The 17,668-nt window shown below is 42.0% G+C and overlaps 1 protein-coding gene across 2 annotated transcripts in view; it reads right to left on the bottom strand.

The window, feature by feature from the left end:
* The window catches only part of rab11al (RAB11a, member RAS oncogene family, like), a 32,482-nt gene extending 15,486 nt beyond the window's left edge, over positions 1 to 16,996 (bottom strand). The window contains exons 1-5 of one of the 2 annotated variants that reach the window (XR_014922820.1): positions 16,678 to 16,996; positions 11,511 to 11,706; positions 9,510 to 9,703; positions 7,611 to 7,691; positions 4,109 to 4,345 (exon numbers count right to left, since the gene is read on the bottom strand). Coding sequence is in view for 1 of the 2 variants with exons in the window: in XM_085472322.1 (XP_085328448.1) it covers positions 4,206 to 4,345; positions 7,611 to 7,691; positions 9,510 to 9,703; positions 11,511 to 11,706; positions 16,678 to 16,717 (651 nt within the window). In the remaining variant the exon portion in view is untranslated. Of the gene's footprint in view, positions 1 to 2,626; positions 4,346 to 7,610; positions 7,692 to 9,509; positions 9,704 to 11,510; positions 11,707 to 16,677 lie in introns of those variants that run through there. The other variant, XM_085472322.1, reaches the window with a different exon arrangement.
* Positions 16,997 to 17,668: the final 672 nt, after the last annotated feature.

Below are 17,668 nucleotides of genomic sequence, written 5' to 3'. Positions count from 1 at the left end.
TAAAAAGGTCTTTATGCATTTATGTAGAATCCCTTTTAAGGAGTGATAGGAAATCCTTATTTTCAATGGATGCACTTAAACAGTTGTACCAACCTGTCTAAATCACACATTGAGCAAGCAATGCATTTGAATGTAAACGAAAAAAAAACAACAAAAAAAAGGAACAAAAAAACCTTAATGCACTCCTTATCTCTTAGTCAGTTTTGCAAGTGAGCTTTAAGTTTGTTTGTTTTTTGGACAGAATTTGCAACAGCTTTTTTTCAACGTAGACTATATTTGAGTTCTTCCACATACATTTATAGAAAGTAACTTAAAATGAATAAAAAAAACATATTACAGTTTCTCAAATCTATTTTGCTAACATGGGTTATTATTTCATAGAAAGCAGAGGAAAAAAGTCAGTATCTGGATGTTATTTATGAAAAGTAAAAAAAAAAAAAAATGAAGCAACATATTTATGAGTAACCTCAAGACATTTTGTTTTTTAATTAAAATTACAAGAAGTTAATATATTTCTAAACACAGGGAAGTCAGTTTCTACTAATAAGTAAAAATGAGAAAAGATGTTTAGAAGTTTTATTTATGAAAGTTACGGGAATGCGTTTCGTCCGTTTACTTCGTGGTGAATGACGTGAATGGAGCGAGAGTTCTCCGTAGCTTAAATTTTAACTTCAGACATGCACTATTTCAACACCAGTGCATTCACAATGGAATAATTACAGAAAATAATATAATATTTTTTAGAATTTGGAGATATTTTAGTCACAGAGCATCAATTTTGTGCCTCAATTCTATATTTTTCCTGCATCAGCATTCTTTGTGTGGTGCTGCTTGCTGTAACCCCCTTCTCCCCTCTTCAACTAACCCCATGTTACTGACTGAAACACATTACTCATTTCCTCTGTAATCTAAACTCGCTTTTACTTATCAAACGTTTAAAAAAAAAAACAAAAAAAGAAAAAAAAAAAAAACGTTACAACTGCAGCGCTTGGGATGAATGAGCAGCTGTGACCCTCTCGCCAATAGGGCCACACACAAAACTTGTACACACTTTCATTCATACTTTTTCTACATCTGCTACTCAGACAGTTTGAGATCAACGACGAAGGAGCAAAGCTTTCTCTTATGGGTTAACTAGGTGAAGTTCAAGTGGCAGCATCTAGGAGGGGACAACAGTGCACTGTGTAGTAGATCTATGTAACTAGATGCACACATATACACACACACACACACACACACACACACACACACACACACAACAGATTCATTACCGTGCTAGTTTGCATGTATGTTGTATGGTCACTTAGATGGGAGAAATGGTGCAGGCCTGACTAACACTTGGGCCATTTCTCCTCTGTAGATTTTCATAGTTGGAGCCTCTTTGGAAAGTGGAAAGTTGACTTGAGTTTGGAGCCAGACAAAGTCCATTTCAGTCCCCACGTCAACGTTCCGGGTTCCCCGTTTAGTGATGAAAGATTGCTTGTGACACGCAGGAATTAACTCAAAGTTCTTGGTTTGTAAAAGACACGATACAGTTTTAAAAACTTGGCAAAAATGATGCACGTTTTCTGCTGCATGTAGAGGTCGGGGACTGAAGTGGCGCTCGCTGGTGAAACTTGCAACCGTTTCCAGAGAGGCCGATGCAGTCTGACAGTTTGTCTTTGGTAGCGTTTCCAATTTTTCCAGCACAGTAGAAGTGTTTCATACCGGTCTAATAGTGGTTGTAGTGCATTAGTTTTTGGGCCAGCATCAGCTGGCAATAGTTTCTGGTTTCTCTGTGAACAGTGAAGGAGGGCTGCCACTGCGGCCCTCTGTGGCTGACCGTCAACTTTGATGGATGGGAAAAAAAATAAATAAAAAATAATAATAAAGAAGTCTTTGAACTCTGTTACAGTGTGCCATGCCCTACAAGGCATGTGATATTGCAGGTTTATTTCTTATAGCACATGTTTTTTTGTGAATTACATTTTTTGGAGACATTTTTATTATTATAATTATTATTATTATTGTATCTGCGCCATGTTAGTTCTGGTTCTTTGTTATTTTTTCAAGATTCAAGATGTATTGTAAATGTTTCTAATAAAACAAAAATGAAATGACCTCCAATCGATACCAGTCGTTTTTCCCCCCCTTTGAAACGGGAGTTCTCAATTGTCACATTTTAATTTCAGCGATCAGAGGAACGTGTCATTCTAGAGCACTGTGCAAATGTCGTATTAAATTAGAGCGTACATTAAGGATTAGGTTACTAAAATATAGCCCTGTCAATGTATCTGCACAAAGCAATCACACAGTAGCTAAAATCATAATAATGTATACTTTATTGATCCCTGTGGGGAAATTTCTCTCTGCATTTAACCCAGTCACTCTGAAGCAGTGGGCAGCCATTGGGTGCCCGGGGAGCAGTGTGTGGGGACGGTACCTTGCTCAGGGGTACCTCAGGGTAGCTGTTCGGTGGATTCGAACCCCTGACCTTCTGATTCATGGGGCCACCACTCTACCTACAGAGCTATCCCGGCCTACATGACTCACTCAATGAATTCTGCCTTTCTGTCAATAAAGAAGCCAGCTGCTTCAACCTGTCCGTGTTTAACAAAATCCAGAGAAGACACGAGAAGACAAAGGCTATAAGAAATGAGATTTATTTATACATATGCAGTCCAAATATACATATTAGAATAAATGTTTTAAAAGCCCTAACCTAACACCACCCAGTTTAAGACCTGTGAATTCAACAGAAGTCTGTGCTGATGTGGAAACACATCAGCAGGATAAACACCATCTGTGTCCATAACCTTTGGATTTAATCAAGCCCCTCCAAACGCTACCGTCCTTTCTCCCTTTTCTCATCTATTAAACTATTAGATGCTAACAAACCCAATCCTGACTCCCGATACAACCCCCCGCCCCACCCTTCCACAGGAAATAAAGACGAGTGAAAGTGAGGGCAGACCTCGGGGAGATCCCAGAAGGCAGAGTCCTGTTCCAGTTACATACAGTGTACAGGGAGAGATGGAAAGGAGTAGGTGAGCAGGCAGTGGAGGATTTCATTTACAGTAAAACAAGCCATCTCGGGTACATCAGAGACCAAGGGAGCAGGGCAGGGCTGAGTGCCCTCACTACCTCATCCCCTGAAATATTATCCAGCCATCTATCCTAGCTAGCAGGCAGCGGTAGCACAGGGCTGTCCGTGCATTTAAAACCAATTCCTTGATCTCTCCCTCTCCACGGGTTCAGGGCAGGGGTGAAATGGTCACGGGCAGAGCCAGTGCCGTGTGAGGAAGTTAACCCGTCCACTAGCGACGCAGCTATCCCATCTCATTTAGAGTTAACGCTTAGCAAAGCTTGGAGCATGACTCATCTGTGGAGTACAAAGTGTGCACAGAGCAGGAAAGCCTTCCAAACAAAGATCAAAAGCAATCAAAAAAGAAATTGCATGTCAGTGTTGGGAAGGGATGTTATTGCTCTGAGAGGCCTGGTGGAACACAACCAAATTCCAGCGTGTGCACTTAGGAAAAACGGCCTGAGCCCCTTGCCCCTACATCAGTGAGGGAGCATTACCCTTAAACATACACAAATAGGATTGTAGGCAAAAGCATTAAAAAAACAAAACATATATAAAACGAGCGAGCTCCCCTTGCTATGAAGAAATCAGAGTGAAAACTATAAACCAACTAAACCCTTTGGCCAAACAAGACATCAATCTAGTGTTCAATAAATATTAGAAGGGGACATTCTTTTCGGAAGAATCTACATTTTGCAAAAATGGGAAGGACAGTGGTTGCAATTCAGTCTCTTGGAAGAGGATTTTTACAGCCCAATATCCCGCTAGAGTGAAACTGAATGGAACCATTTACTAGCTTGTAAAATAGAGCTTTCAAAGGAAGGACACGAAAGGAACCTTAATAAATTTTTTTTCTTAGATTGCAAATCAATTCTGATCATGTGCGTCTTTAATGAACAGTGCAAGTCACCCGTTTTCTTTCCATCGACACCAATCCTCCCTCAGAAAACGTCCCGCTTGCTTATTTAAACTTCACCATCCCCTCCTCTTCACTGTATCAAACAGACAAATCAGACCCAAGTGTCCTCGTGTGACTCTCTCTACCTGTCTCCATTTTCCCTGTCCATCTGCCTGTCTTTCCTATCTGGCTGTTTCCCCCATTTGCCTGGAGGTGAAGGAGGAGGAGGTCAGCGGGAAAGTCTCAGTTAGACTGGCAGCAAGCGCCCTTGTTGGATGAGTTTTGGGTGGGCTCAACGGTGATGGGCACTACGTTGGAGGCTGGTGAGAAGTCTGAGTCGCTGCGTCCTGACATCTGCCTCTGTGACACGATGTTGTAGATGGCTGTGATGGGAGAGAGAGAGCGAGAGGGAGTAAGTTACGTGTAGATGCCTATAAATCCAGCCAACAGTGGGACATATTGTGATAAGGACAAGCAGCATGGCAAACTGAACAACAACTGCTCTATCCAGACTCCTGGCAGCACTGACGGATTCTTTCCATCCTAAACTGGCATCGTTATGTCATGTGGCAGAATCAAGTCTTAATTTAGGCATTCCCCAAAGCTGCAAGATGCAATACATTTTATATTAAAATTGCAAGAACTGTGATCTGCTCCTCTGATCCTGCATGCTCATGCTGAGAAGCAGAGAATGCAACCAAGTTTCACAGGCGATACACAAGAAGCGTTCCAACACACAGCGAGCATCGGTTCTTCTCCTCATCCATCTGCTTCTACTACACTTCAAAACAGGGCTGTGAGAGTAATCAGATTTTAATTTCAGTTACTAACTTTATGTGTTTAAGTTAACAGATAATTGATTCAGATTTTTTTTGTCTGCGTGGGTTCTCTCCAGGTTTCCATCTTCCCTCCCACAGTCCGAAGACATGCAGGTAGTGGGGTTAGGTTAAGAGGTGAATCTAATTTGTTCATAAGTGTGAATGTGAATGGTTGCCAGTCTTCCTGTGTTAGCCCTGTGACAGACTGGTAACTTGTCCAGAGTGCGCCCCACCTCTCGCCTCACGACTGGGATAGGCTCTAGGCCTCCCAGCGACTCTGAATCGGATAAGGGGAAGATGATGGATGAATAGTTTAAACTAGAAATGTTTTGGGGGGGCAGGTTTCCTAAAGAGCAGTAACAAATCTTTATAGCAGTTCATTTATCCTTTTAAAGGCTCAAGTGGTTTAGTGGTCACCTCATCTTCCTGGTTTTAAACCTTCCTACCACCCAGACCCTTTCTTTGTTGCGTTTATTTGTTCTTCTTGTAGCTAATGTGTATGTTAGCTAGGGTAATCGGCCACAGGTGTGGATGTGGGTGTGAGTGGTTTTCTTGTCACTGCATGAGTGTGAAGGACTAGTGAACTGTCTTTCACCCCGTGACAGCTGGGTTAGGCCGTTTTCATGCTTGTCTCGTGATGATTTTCACGTCATATCCTGTGTTGTGAGGCACAATCTTTGTGGCGCGCCTCTACAATGGTGCAGGTTTTTACCATTATTTTAATGATACTCCTGCAGAGAAGCTCAGAGACACACTGACACACAGAGGGAGATTTTGCAACTCTTTGGAAACCTGAGTTTGTAAAAAGAACTTTGCAAAAAAACATTGTCCTCTTTATCAGCGTGTGTGATGCGATACTGTCTGAGACGCGACGCCTATCGTTTAGGAGGGAGCGGCTTCTTGTGCCTTAACGTGGGTACACATGGCTGAATCTTTGTGACGATGGCACAGCAACGAGTGAAGTGACCACTGCAGAGGGTATATTGGCACCTTTAGGCTCCAGGGCCAAAAACCTAAATAAGCCGTTAAGAAAAGGCCTCATTTTGGTGTGTCCTTCCTAAACGCTCACTTTGTTCATCGTGAACCAATATGATGGAAGGGAATGTTTGGACAAAAAGATCCTTCTTAAAGAAGTTAATGTTGTTTGGCTGAGTGGTCTTTCAGTCTGGTTTCCGTATGTGAAGCTATGGAGAGATCATTAATGGTTGCAGCTTTCTTTGTCTGATTATCGAGGGTTTTTAATGTGGTCCACTTTCACCAGTGTGGAACTCAGGTGTTGGTCGGCTGCTGGCTCTCCCCATGTGCGCGGATCATGGAGGCAGAGGACCAGAAGGGAGTGGGCCTTGCAAGTTTGGATCCAACTTCCTACAGGATTCACCTCCCATTTTTTCCCCCCATACATTTGAATTAAAGTATACACAGGCTATATAATAGGCTCTACATAGTTTGTTAGCACGTGGGCCTCTTGTCCCATTGGTACCCACAGATATCTCTCTACAGAGGCTGCAAGGGAACAGTGAGTGCTCTTACAACACGGGCTTAGTCAAAACTTACTCCCTACCAGATAACCCCCATATCACGTCCCCCTCATTTTCATTTCCAAGGAAAACTCGTGCAAAAAGTCCCATGCTTTTAAAGTTCAATGAATGTAAGACATTTGTTTAATTTATGAATCACTGTGTTGAATAATCACAATAACAATTATTGACCAAAAGCATCATAGTTATGGTTTCTGAACACAATCAATCAAGCCTACGTGAAAATATTTCAACCAAACATTGACTTGGATGTCACTGGAGTGGTCAGGACTTGTGCAAACACCTCTGGCTTGCTGTTGCATACTCCCTCTTTAACTAAACTGCACCCAGATGTGGAACAAAATGGTCCTGAAATAAAAACTGCCTATGAAGCAAGAACATTTAAAGCAAAGCAAGGCTCGGCGCTCTGATGTGACGTGTCAGGTGGCAAAAACACAACTGATTACTACGAACCATACACAGCCCCAGCTGCAGTGCATATACACATGATGACCCAAGAACTATCCTCTGCTACATGAGCGATGACTTCTTTGCTCCAGTGGGTCTAAACTTCAGTTCTTACTAGCTTGCTGATGCACGGTTACTCTTCTCTCTTAATGAGCCAGTTACCAATGTTACCTAAATGGGGCTTGTTGGTTTGAAGTTTACGTGAACTAGAAATTACTGATAAAGCGGAAGAAAGGCTCAAACTGCCTGAGCAGAGTAAGAATACAAACTGGAAGAGGCGCATACGTGCAGGCTGATAGCCCTTGGGGCAATTCAAGTGGAAGCACCACTCACTGTTGGATTGTCCCTTTAGGCACTCCAGGGGTTGACTGAGTCACAACAATTGCTGTTTTTCTCCATGTTATCCAATCTTACACTTGTTAGTGTGGCCATATGCCTCCTAGGGAAACGGCTCATAGACATTCACTTAGGGAAACATTTGCGAACCCACATCACATTTTCTTTCTTGAACAAGTTGTAGATGCATCTGGTAAGGCGCATTTGTGCCATCTCTCAAAACCGACTGGTCTTTCAGTGTAGCAATTATTCCTGTTTTTGACCTTAAAAAACGATCAAGGTGGTATTTCTGCACACAGGCGTGGATGCCGAGGACTGATTAGATGGATTTTGCTGCCATCTAGTGGCAAAGGTAAGGTATTGTTAGATAAACTCAAAGACGAGAATATTTACGTATTCTCGTATATTGCATACAAAACCTTTTATTAAACGGTGCTTCTCTTAAGTACCAGAACACATTTTGATATGAGGTAAATGCAGTAGAAAATATCCACAAACGTGACACTCACCTGTGAGGATCGTCTGGAAAGCCAGCTCCACATTAGACGAGTCTAACGCTGACGTTTCCAGGAAAGACAAGCCGTGCTTCTCTGGAAAACAAACATGTACAAAAGACCAATTAGTGTTAAAGGCCAACACCATTCTAGCTTCAACATCGTCACTGAGCTGAGGTTTATTTTACTGGGACTGATTTTTTCCCCTGCATTATGTGCTCACTACAGGGCCTCTGCAGTTCTTTCAGCCACTTCCTGTTTGACGGCTCACGTCGTAGTTTGATGTTTTTGATTAAATTTATTAGTTGACGAATATTAATTAACTATTTTGATAACCGTTTATCCAACATTTGGTGATACATAGAATATGTCAGATAAATTCTGTAACTGTAATCCAGCTCGTCTATGACACAAATCTGTTTTCTGTGCGTGAGCACACGGTACATTCAGTCCTTTCCAAGTCTTCTTCCAGTTTTCCTTCCAGTTAAGAACAGAGGGTGTTGAATGTTGTACATGTGGTAAAATGTTAGCCTCTATAAATAAGTTGAATTTACATTATAAAAAGTGAAATGAATCATGTCAGCTAACATGCAAAGTGGTTTACTGGGTAAATCAACTGCCAATCTGATCAGCTACAGATATAAAACACATAGTTAAATAATAATAAGAGGCAACCTAGTCTGTGTGTTGTCTTCTTTTGAGAGAAGCCTTTACTATCACACTTTGCATGCATGTGTAAACCACATGGTCTTCATGTAAACGAGGCATCATAAATTAGGTCAGAGTTGCATACAAAAGTAGCAGCACTGACTGTTAAAACTCTCACAGCAACAATCACACTCTTTACGTGACTACAGACAGGAACAGGATTAGTGTCTTCAGTGAAAGCAGCAACACAGGTTAAAAAAAAATTCATCAAGTTCAAGTTCAGAAGTAAAGAAACCTCCAGCTGCTGAAAACCAATCAGCATGTCAAAAGCAAACAGAAGCCTTTACATTTTCAGTGTTAACAAATCCTTTTTGTGTTCTTTCATTAAAGTACTTAAACACATCCAAGTAAAAGAATTTACAGCATCAGAAGCATTGCAGACATGGGCAAAAACAAACGTGTGCACTGAAAGGCAGAGCGGGTTTAAAAAAAAAAAAAGAAAAAAAAGAAAACACAAACAGTGTAAACAGAACTGAAATAAAACCTTTGACAGATGTAAAAATATTAACCGTCAGGAACACAGACGGCATGTTGAAAAGTACTTAAGGACCCAATTAAAGCAGCTAGAGATCACTTCATCCCATGCATTCATTATCGCAGCTTTAACCTGATAATAATCTAATGAGGCCGTGTCCTAGAACCTCACAAATCAATACAGCACACATGCTCTGTGCACACAAGGTGTAGCATTTCCCCACACAAACACTTCACTAGTGCAGCCTGCCATTTATTAATGACCTCCTAGAAATACTGGAAATTTATTTTTAGCAGCATTATTCAATTACTAGTGCACAAACCTCTCACTCTTATTTTGAAAGTGCAGACACCTGAAGAGACATAGCTCACTGACCAGATGACTGTTGGAAGTGATGGATATCATTGAGCTGCTTTCTGAGTAAAGTGCCAACAATGCAGATTCTCCTCAACTTTACATTAGAAAAAATATATTTAAACCCTGCTACAAAACACTTTTACCCCCTATGGACAGTCCCCTTCATAACAACTATATGATGGGGGAACTTAGGTGGAGTTACCACCTAGACTGACAGGTGTCCTGACACATGGAGCTGAAGCTGATCTGCATCTGTGAACATCCTGTGGATTTCAGCTGGTTCTCGTGTTTTAAGTATCCTGGAAAATATTTACAGATGACTTCTGCAAACAGAATCTGGGAGAAACACTGCAGCGCTGTTACAGTTACGTTACCTGCAAAGGCCTTGGCCTCGTCCGTGGGCACCGCTCTCAGGTGGCGAAGATCGCTCTTGTTACCCACTAGCATGATAACTATGTTACTGTCTGCGTGGTCCTGCAGCTCCTTCAGCCAGCGCTCTGCGTTTTCGTACGTCAGGTGCTTGGCAATGTCATAAACCAACAGAGCTCCGACGGCTCCACGGTAGTACCTGGACAACGTGAGATCAGACAAACAAGTTAGAAACTCAGGACGCGACTCGCTGTCGCAGCAGCCTGTAGCTATCAGGATTCACTGTGTGTGTCACACTGACTCAGCCAGCTCTGAACAAAGAAATAAGCTGTGAAGCTACAGCGACTGCACACAAAGCCCATAATGCAAATGAGCACTGACTTCTTGTTTTAAAAGACTCAGTGCGCTCGATTCCTCACAGCCTGTGGGGTCTTCACAAAGTTCATGCTGGTAAAGAGCGCAGCATCAAGGAAGATAACTTTAAAAAACCCCACTAGGAACAGAGATGACGAGCTACAGGCTTCCTGTCTGAAGGCAAACAAAGGTACATTTTGGAGTTTTAATTACTTCTGATAATCACTTTCTAGCCATTTTAAAATTGAGAAACGGACTAAACAGAATTCATGGATGGCCCTGATAACACACTCGTAATGCAGTCCAGTGTCATGCAGCTGTAGATGATGGTTTCGAGAAAAAAAGTTCAGTCACAAGTTAAAACTTTTAACGTTTGTATTCTAGAGCCCAGCCCTGCATTTCTAATGAGGCAAGAAACACTCTTGTCACCATCTCTTTATGTTCAGGATTTTGAGAATGTTATTAAAAAAAAGAAAAAAAGTGGGGCACTAAAGTTAAACCTACTTACTCACCACTTTACTTTATATATTTGGGTTCAATGTCCTTCCATGGGCTCAACCGCTGCTATATTCTTATTTAAAAGGCTATTCTTGATCTGCTCCCGTCTCTCTTACTCCCCTACAGCCATCAAAGTATGAGAAGTTGTGATGTTTGGTCCCAAGAATTATTCACTCTGTCTTTACAGACTTTGAGCTCTGTAGCTTGTAATTTAGAGAAAAGAAAAAAAACCTGAAAGTAGCAGTAAAATTAAATAAATCTTAGGGAACTACTACAGATTCGGTGCATCACGCTTTCTTGTGCACATGCATTTGCGTGTGCACTCATGTGTATAATCACTTTGTCTGACTTTGTGCGTCTAGGACACACCCTGCATCAAACCCAAAATATTAAGGCACACCTGTAGTAACATCTGCCCAAAATAGCCTTCACATCACCTGACATGCTCTCAGATTATCATAACACAAAAGCACTTTTTAAAGCCTAGTTGCAGCATCTGGACAAAGCATGAACATGCGATTGTTTCTGGACTGCTGCAGTTATTCAGCGAGGTTTTCCACACTCCTGTACCGCGCACCTCATCTCTGTCGCCTTCTCAGATACTTCAAATCTCCTAAATGGTTTTCTGCTTCTGATTCAGATCCAACGCTCTTAAATTAGACAAGTTTCCCTCAGAAGAGCCGCTTTGTTTCCCAGTGCCTATTTAGGTTCCTACTATTCAGCAACTGGTAAGCAAAAATCATTGTTCAAGGGTATAAGATTCTGCCTCTGTATGGGAAACAAGTGCATTCACAGTACCAATAAAATAAATCAACCCTTCAGTTATAATGTTTTGTGCAGTTGTTTATTGCAATAATAAACTGCAGGTGTCACAAAATGCTACAGCACATTTAGACTCGTCTCAGGACACACCCTTTGGGAGACACTGGTCTAAGTAACCACTTGATTAGACAGAGACACTTGCTGTGAAGAGATCATGTTTTCCTAGTTAAAAGGAAGGAAACATTTAAAAAAGCCTTTTTCTTTCCTGTGCCACTTAATTCTATATGATTCTTCTAACTGATGCATGTGGACCTGTGTGTGTACAGGTAAAAAGAAAAAGGTTTTTACTTGTGTGAAGTGTGCATCTCTGCATGTGTGTGTGATGAACTCACGCTGAAGTGATAGCCCGGTATCGCTCCTGTCCAGCTGTGTCCCAAATCTGAGCCTTTACGGTCTTTCCCTCTACTTGGATGCTACGTGTGGCAAACTCCACACCAATGGTGCTCTTGCTCTCCAGGTTGAACTCATTTCGGGTGAAGCGGGACAGCAGGTTACTCTTCCCTACGCCCGAATCTCCAATCAGCACCACTGCAGGGAAATAAAGAACAAGAGGAACAGTCAGCAGAGTCACAACGTGTACTGTTAAGTCTGCCTGCAGGGGGTTGTTTGTGCTCGTCTTAATGCTACAGTAAAAAAATGCCAAAGGAAAATAAACTACACTACTCTATAAGTGGATATTAGGTGGGCGTGTTTTAGCACCACAGCTCACTTTACAGCTGCAGCTGGAAAAGCAAAAGTTCAGAAGGCCAACAGTCCATTATGCCATAAAGACGTTAAACTGAACAAGATGGAGTGATTCTTTTTCATTTCTTAATTACATTTGATCCTCATTTCTGTTAGATGGCCTTCCTCGCCAGTGACGCACATGTGTGGCTCCCAGGCAAAGCACAGCAGAAACTCAGGGGACTCCCACTGAGTACACAAAATATCAGAACCACCTGCTCTTTTCAGGAAATACACGCAGGCTGAGCACAGAAATCCAGGTGAAACCGCTGACGTGCACTCATCAAATACACGTCAGGCACAGCAGCATTAGACTGAAGGGCAGAAGAACACTTTTAAACATAGAGAGCTGAAACATGCGTTACAGCACACATGTGTAGCATTCACTGCATCAGTAAGCTGTCCCGATCGTCTTTAATAGTATTATTGCAAAGTAAACGTTTAGACATAAGAGATGTAGAACAAATTTTGGTGGCTGGTGCATCCTAAATAGATGAACAAGAAGATGAGTACATAACAACAGAAGTTAAACTGACAATTACAACACATAACAAAAGCAAAGAAATGAGCCACTTAAGACAAGAAAGTAGGTTTTCTGTCCTTTACCTTCCCCTCTGTGTCTCTGAGCCTTGAAGACGGTGCAATAATATCCCAAATAAACTAATGGACACAGCGTGAACACTACAAAACCCAAACATTGACAAATCAAATCTGTGCCAAACAATCAGAATGAAAACGTGAAGAAAGAGACCTCTTCACTGAGCCACTACAAAACTTATGACTGAAAATATGAAAATCTTCATACTAATATACAAGATAAGATCAGAGTCAAAGGAAACATTTACGATATATGATTTGATGTTTCAATTTCATGGCTCTGTTTCTTTTTAAAGGTAAAGTGTATTTTTGGCGAATGGCTTCTTGAGGCCCACCTGCAGTACCTTCACTGCCCGTACGTTGGGAATCGCTGCTCAAGTCAAACATTATAAACTACAGTTAAAGCAAAACTGTCAACAGTTGAACCTAAAGAGTTAAATCTTAAAGTCAGCTGAACACCTTTCCAACATTCATTCATCTCCTCTTGTCTTTTTCAAGGTGAAGCTGAAAGTGAAGCTTTCCTCCGTGTCTGTGCTGTAGAGGTGAAAGCAGAGACGGGAGCGCTTGCAGATGATCTATCAGAATTTCCCACAGTGGTCCTTTCTCACATGCCGCACACATCAGTAGACAGTAGGGTGTGCAGAAGGCACCACACATGATGCTGACTTGCTATATGATAACTGCACCACAGTATCTGCTCTACTACTCGCACATCTGAGACTTTGTACTAGCGAGCTGGCAGGTTATAGAGTGGTTAATGTCAGATCTAGCACATTCTTATGCATCGGTCTCTGGTGATATCTAGAAAAGTTCAGAAGTGGTGCAGTGCAGGTGTGAAAACTGCTTTTAACTTCAATGTCTCGTTGGAGAAAATTAGGAACTGAAAACAAGCGAGTCTCAGGTGGAGTCTTAATGATGTGTTTACACCAAACAAGAACACGAACGGAGGCAAACCAACAAAAGTTTAAAAAAAATGCTTCATGCTGCACAGGAAAGACAAAAAAATTATCAAAATTGTAGCAGATGTTGGTGAAAAGTGAAAGTCTACTGTAACTCCACTCCAGCTACTGGCAGTACTCTCCTCCTCCTCTTGTTGGCTGTTACGGGTAAATATTTGATCGTCTCCAAAAACCCTCCAGTGACTGTACTTGTGTGAATAACACAAGGCTTCATGTTTGGTGTGAACACACCATTCGGGACACCCTCTCTGTGACATCATGAAGATTGAAGAGTGTTAAAAACAAAAACAAAAAAAACTGAGAAACTGAGCGTTTTGAAGCCCGAGTCTTTGGCTCACAAGGATTACTGACTTACAGTTTTCAGACACGTGACAGAAAATAAAGAAAAGCATATTAGATCAACTTTCCCACTAAACAGGGTTTCATTTATACTTAAAAAAAAGTGGAACCAGGATGTTTGTTTGTTTGTCACTTCCACATTTGTCAGGTGCATCACTCTGTCAAAAGGAACCTACCACCCCAGCTCGCCACTCCTACTCTTAGGTAACAGGAACTTGTTTGGAAAGTTCAAACTGCAATAACCAATCAACCGCTGCATCTGCACTCGCATTTAAGCAATGCTGTTCTTTCAAAAATGAAACCGTGTATTCAAGTTTTACCAGCACGTGACAGGCAGAAGTAGAAACAGCTCCATGTTTTCCTGCCTGAGTTAGATACTCGGGAATAATGACAATTTCAGAAGTACACAAGGACTATGCATCAGAACAGTGCGGGCATCCAAATAAAAAAAATTAAAAAAAAGATGACGGTGTTACTCCATTTTGTCTTGCACAAAGGATCTTGGGCGGAGGACAAGAAATCATTATGCAACCTTTTCAAGGCCTCTCTCTGCCAACAGACAGGTAATTCCATGGCTGCGTTACACACCCATTCACTCACCTATTGTTGAGCTCAAATTCCTCCAAAAAAAGATATGACAGCCGTCTATTATACTGTACAATCCTGCACCCAGTACATGTGGGAGTGAAGAACGAAGCTAAAATAATACTGAGAACCCGAGTCTGTCTGTTCAGAGACATTAATGAATGTAATGATATCCCCTCGAGCGCCAATACACAGAATAAAATGACTATTATTAGGATTGCCAGGCTTGTTCTTGCCATAAAATGATAGTATTAAAAATAATTTTCTTTTTTGTTGTTGTTGTATTTTTTTTTTTAAACAGAAGTTAATTTATTGTTTTTAAATGCCTGGAAATATGAAAGAAAGGCCTACATTTATGATAACAGACCCCAAACTTAACCTTACATAAGTGAACTAGTCCTGCTTAGATTATCATACACGAAGTTAATGTAGTGTTTAATGCTGAAGGCCAGCAGGATAATTGCTTTTTTCATCAGTATTTTTAAGAAATCAGTGGATGAGATAAGAAAAAGAGAGAATACATATGAAACGTGAACATGAGGTGAAGATGTGAAGTAGCACGAGGTGCAAAGAAAACCCCAGAATTCAGACTCATACGTGTCAAAATGTCTGTGAAAGGATGAGGTGCAGCAGGACAGCAGGACGACTTCCTGTGCCGATGTCTCCGTCAGTATGACAATGCTCATGTGACTCACTGCGAGCTCACCCAACCTGACTCACGCTGTCCAGCAGCAAGGTGCAACAGGAGCTTGTAAGGGGAAGAAGAAAAGAAAGCAGTGCAGTAAAAACCCTTCCCTGGTTTAAGTGGCGGCTGATAAACTTATCAGTGTTCCCACACTGCTGCTCATTATTCAGATAAATTTGGTCACCAAAAACCACGGCTACTCTGAGGAGGGTGAGTGAGCCCGCAAGTCTTTGCTTCCTCGTCCTTGACGAGGAGTTTCTCTGAGGCCCACTCGTGCAGGTATTTCCAGTTCGACAACACGTGCATGGTTGGTCTTCTATATTTAAATAAGCCTGCGAGTGCGTCGTTTATCACGGGCGATGACAAGACAACTTTAAACAATTGGTTCCAGTTACAATGCATTTGGCACTTTGGTGACACGATCTACGAAAGTGTATAAGCTTACAGTTTTATAAGCTGCGAGTACTTTTAACTCTTCACGCCTTTTAACAGCTCTGCTGGCATTTAAAGCAAGAAATCAAATCTAAAAATGTGACATTTTGCTTTGTATGATGTGCCAGCAAACATGAACGTTTGTCCCATCCTCAAGTATCAATGTTTGTATTGATTTCTTTGTTACGGCCTTGGTGCCTTTCAGGCAGACAACTTCTAAGGTTATTTAATTTTAAGAAATATATGTTTAAAATCCTATGAACAGCAGCATAAGCACACATGCAGGAAGTGAAGGCCATGCCAATAAAACAGGGGTCATATTTCCTCCTCTTCCTAGAGGTTGGCGGACATTTTGTGCCAATATATACACATATATATGAAAATAAGGATGTGTTGTTAATCTGTTTTTAATCAAGTCTGTCAGACATCTGCAGAGCAGTGACATACACTTTAAATATTATCTGTACACCTGCAGGAAATACAGGATCAGCATTTCCTGCTCATCCTTGGTGGGGTGGGTAGACATTTTGTTCCAATATACAAAACTAAATTGTACTCTTTGAAAATGAAACTGTCTTGTCTGTCTCAGTCATGTCCTCTGTGCCTAATTAAGGCTTTCAGAAGTCGGACAGAGCAAAACAAATACAACAAATGAAGCAAAGACTTGTAATTTCAAGGTATCCAGGGAGGAACCAGAGCATATTAGCAACTTTTAGTGATCACAGAAAGGGTGTGATTGTCACAGAAAGCGGTTTGGTGAGATTTTCCGAAACTTTGTGTACATTCAGACTCAAGTATTCAGCCCTGACTCTAAGAGACCTCCGAGCCACATCGTACGATCCCCCTGTTGACCAACGCCGCATCCCAAGACGATTGCATCATAGGCCTGCAAGATGATGACTCCCCGGCAGATGCTGCTTAACGCCATACATGAGAGCTCTGAGCTGCCTCCCATTCTTCCAATACCACGGCTACGAGTGAGGCTATAAGCCCACTTCATAACTTGGGTTATAACTAAAAGCACTCGAAGTTACAGGTCGATTCAGGTGCCGTCGAGTCGACGTGTGGCTTGCGTCTCCTTTCACCTTGTTGTTAGGCACGCCGCTCGGCATCAAATGACAGCCGCTCACAGGTGACGCGAAAACAGAGCCAGGAGGCTACAGGTTAGCGGCCGCTTACCTTTGAAGAGGTAGTCATACTCGTCTTCTCTGTTGGTCATAGTGTCTCCTCTGCTGTTTTACTCGAAGTCGAACAAACTTCTGGCGTATTCACTTTTACTTCGACAGCGACCCAGCACCCGCTCACGACTCCGACCTCGCGCGACCAGCGATTAGTTGTCACTCCGACGACAGCGAGGCTCGATTCGTGTCACACATGAATAGCTGCGAGCACAACTCCGAGCTCGGAAAGTTTCGCCTCCTCTTCCTCACTCTCTGTCACTTGCCATAACCGAAGCTGTGACGTCACGTCGAGTCATCAGTCCCGCCCCCCGCTCTCTCCCAATGGTCAATAGCTGCTCGACACCTGTCACGGCCGTTGATGTGATTGGTCCGCTGTGCTGTCGTTCACGATTTAGTTGCCGGTCGTTAACTGGGATGACGTCTGCAGCCCCAAGCCTCAACAGGTAATACCGAGCCCCAGACAAAGGTAACTTTTAAGCAGGCACTGACAGTTGAAGTTTTAGCCTGCAAAAATAACCTTTCCCCCAATAGGTATTTAAAATGTTAGTTTAAATAACCAAATCCAGTTCAGTTAAATCCTGTTTTATTTACATCAGCATCTGTCTTCTCAAGATGCCTGTATATTGTAAGGTTAAAATGCTATGATACTACAGAAAGAGTTCTAACAGTCATATAATCCCCTATGAGCATTCTCCTGGCAATGGTGGGAAGGAAGAAGTCCCTTTTAACAGGAAGAAACCTCCAGCAGAACCAAGCTGAGGGAGGGGCAGCTATCTGGGTTGGTTGATGAGTGAGAAGAAATGAAGGGGGAGCATGGAGAAAGGTTATTACAGTTCACTAAAACACCTGCAACATACACCATGGCATTATGAAATCTTAAGCCTCTATTCCACTTGACTCTGCTTGATTTCAATCGTTTTCCCATTACCAACTCAATCTGTGTGGGGTCATTTGTATGTGACAAAAAACACAACAATGTAGGATGTGGA

Source organism: Copadichromis virginalis, linkage group LG11 (assembly GCF_057382275.1).
Source record: "Copadichromis virginalis isolate Kocher_CV1m ecotype Utaka linkage group LG11, C_Virginalis_male_GT1.1, whole genome shotgun sequence".
NCBI lineage: Eukaryota > Metazoa > Chordata > Actinopteri > Cichliformes > Cichlidae > Copadichromis > Copadichromis virginalis.
This window is presented reverse-complemented; position numbering and strand designations above follow the sequence as displayed.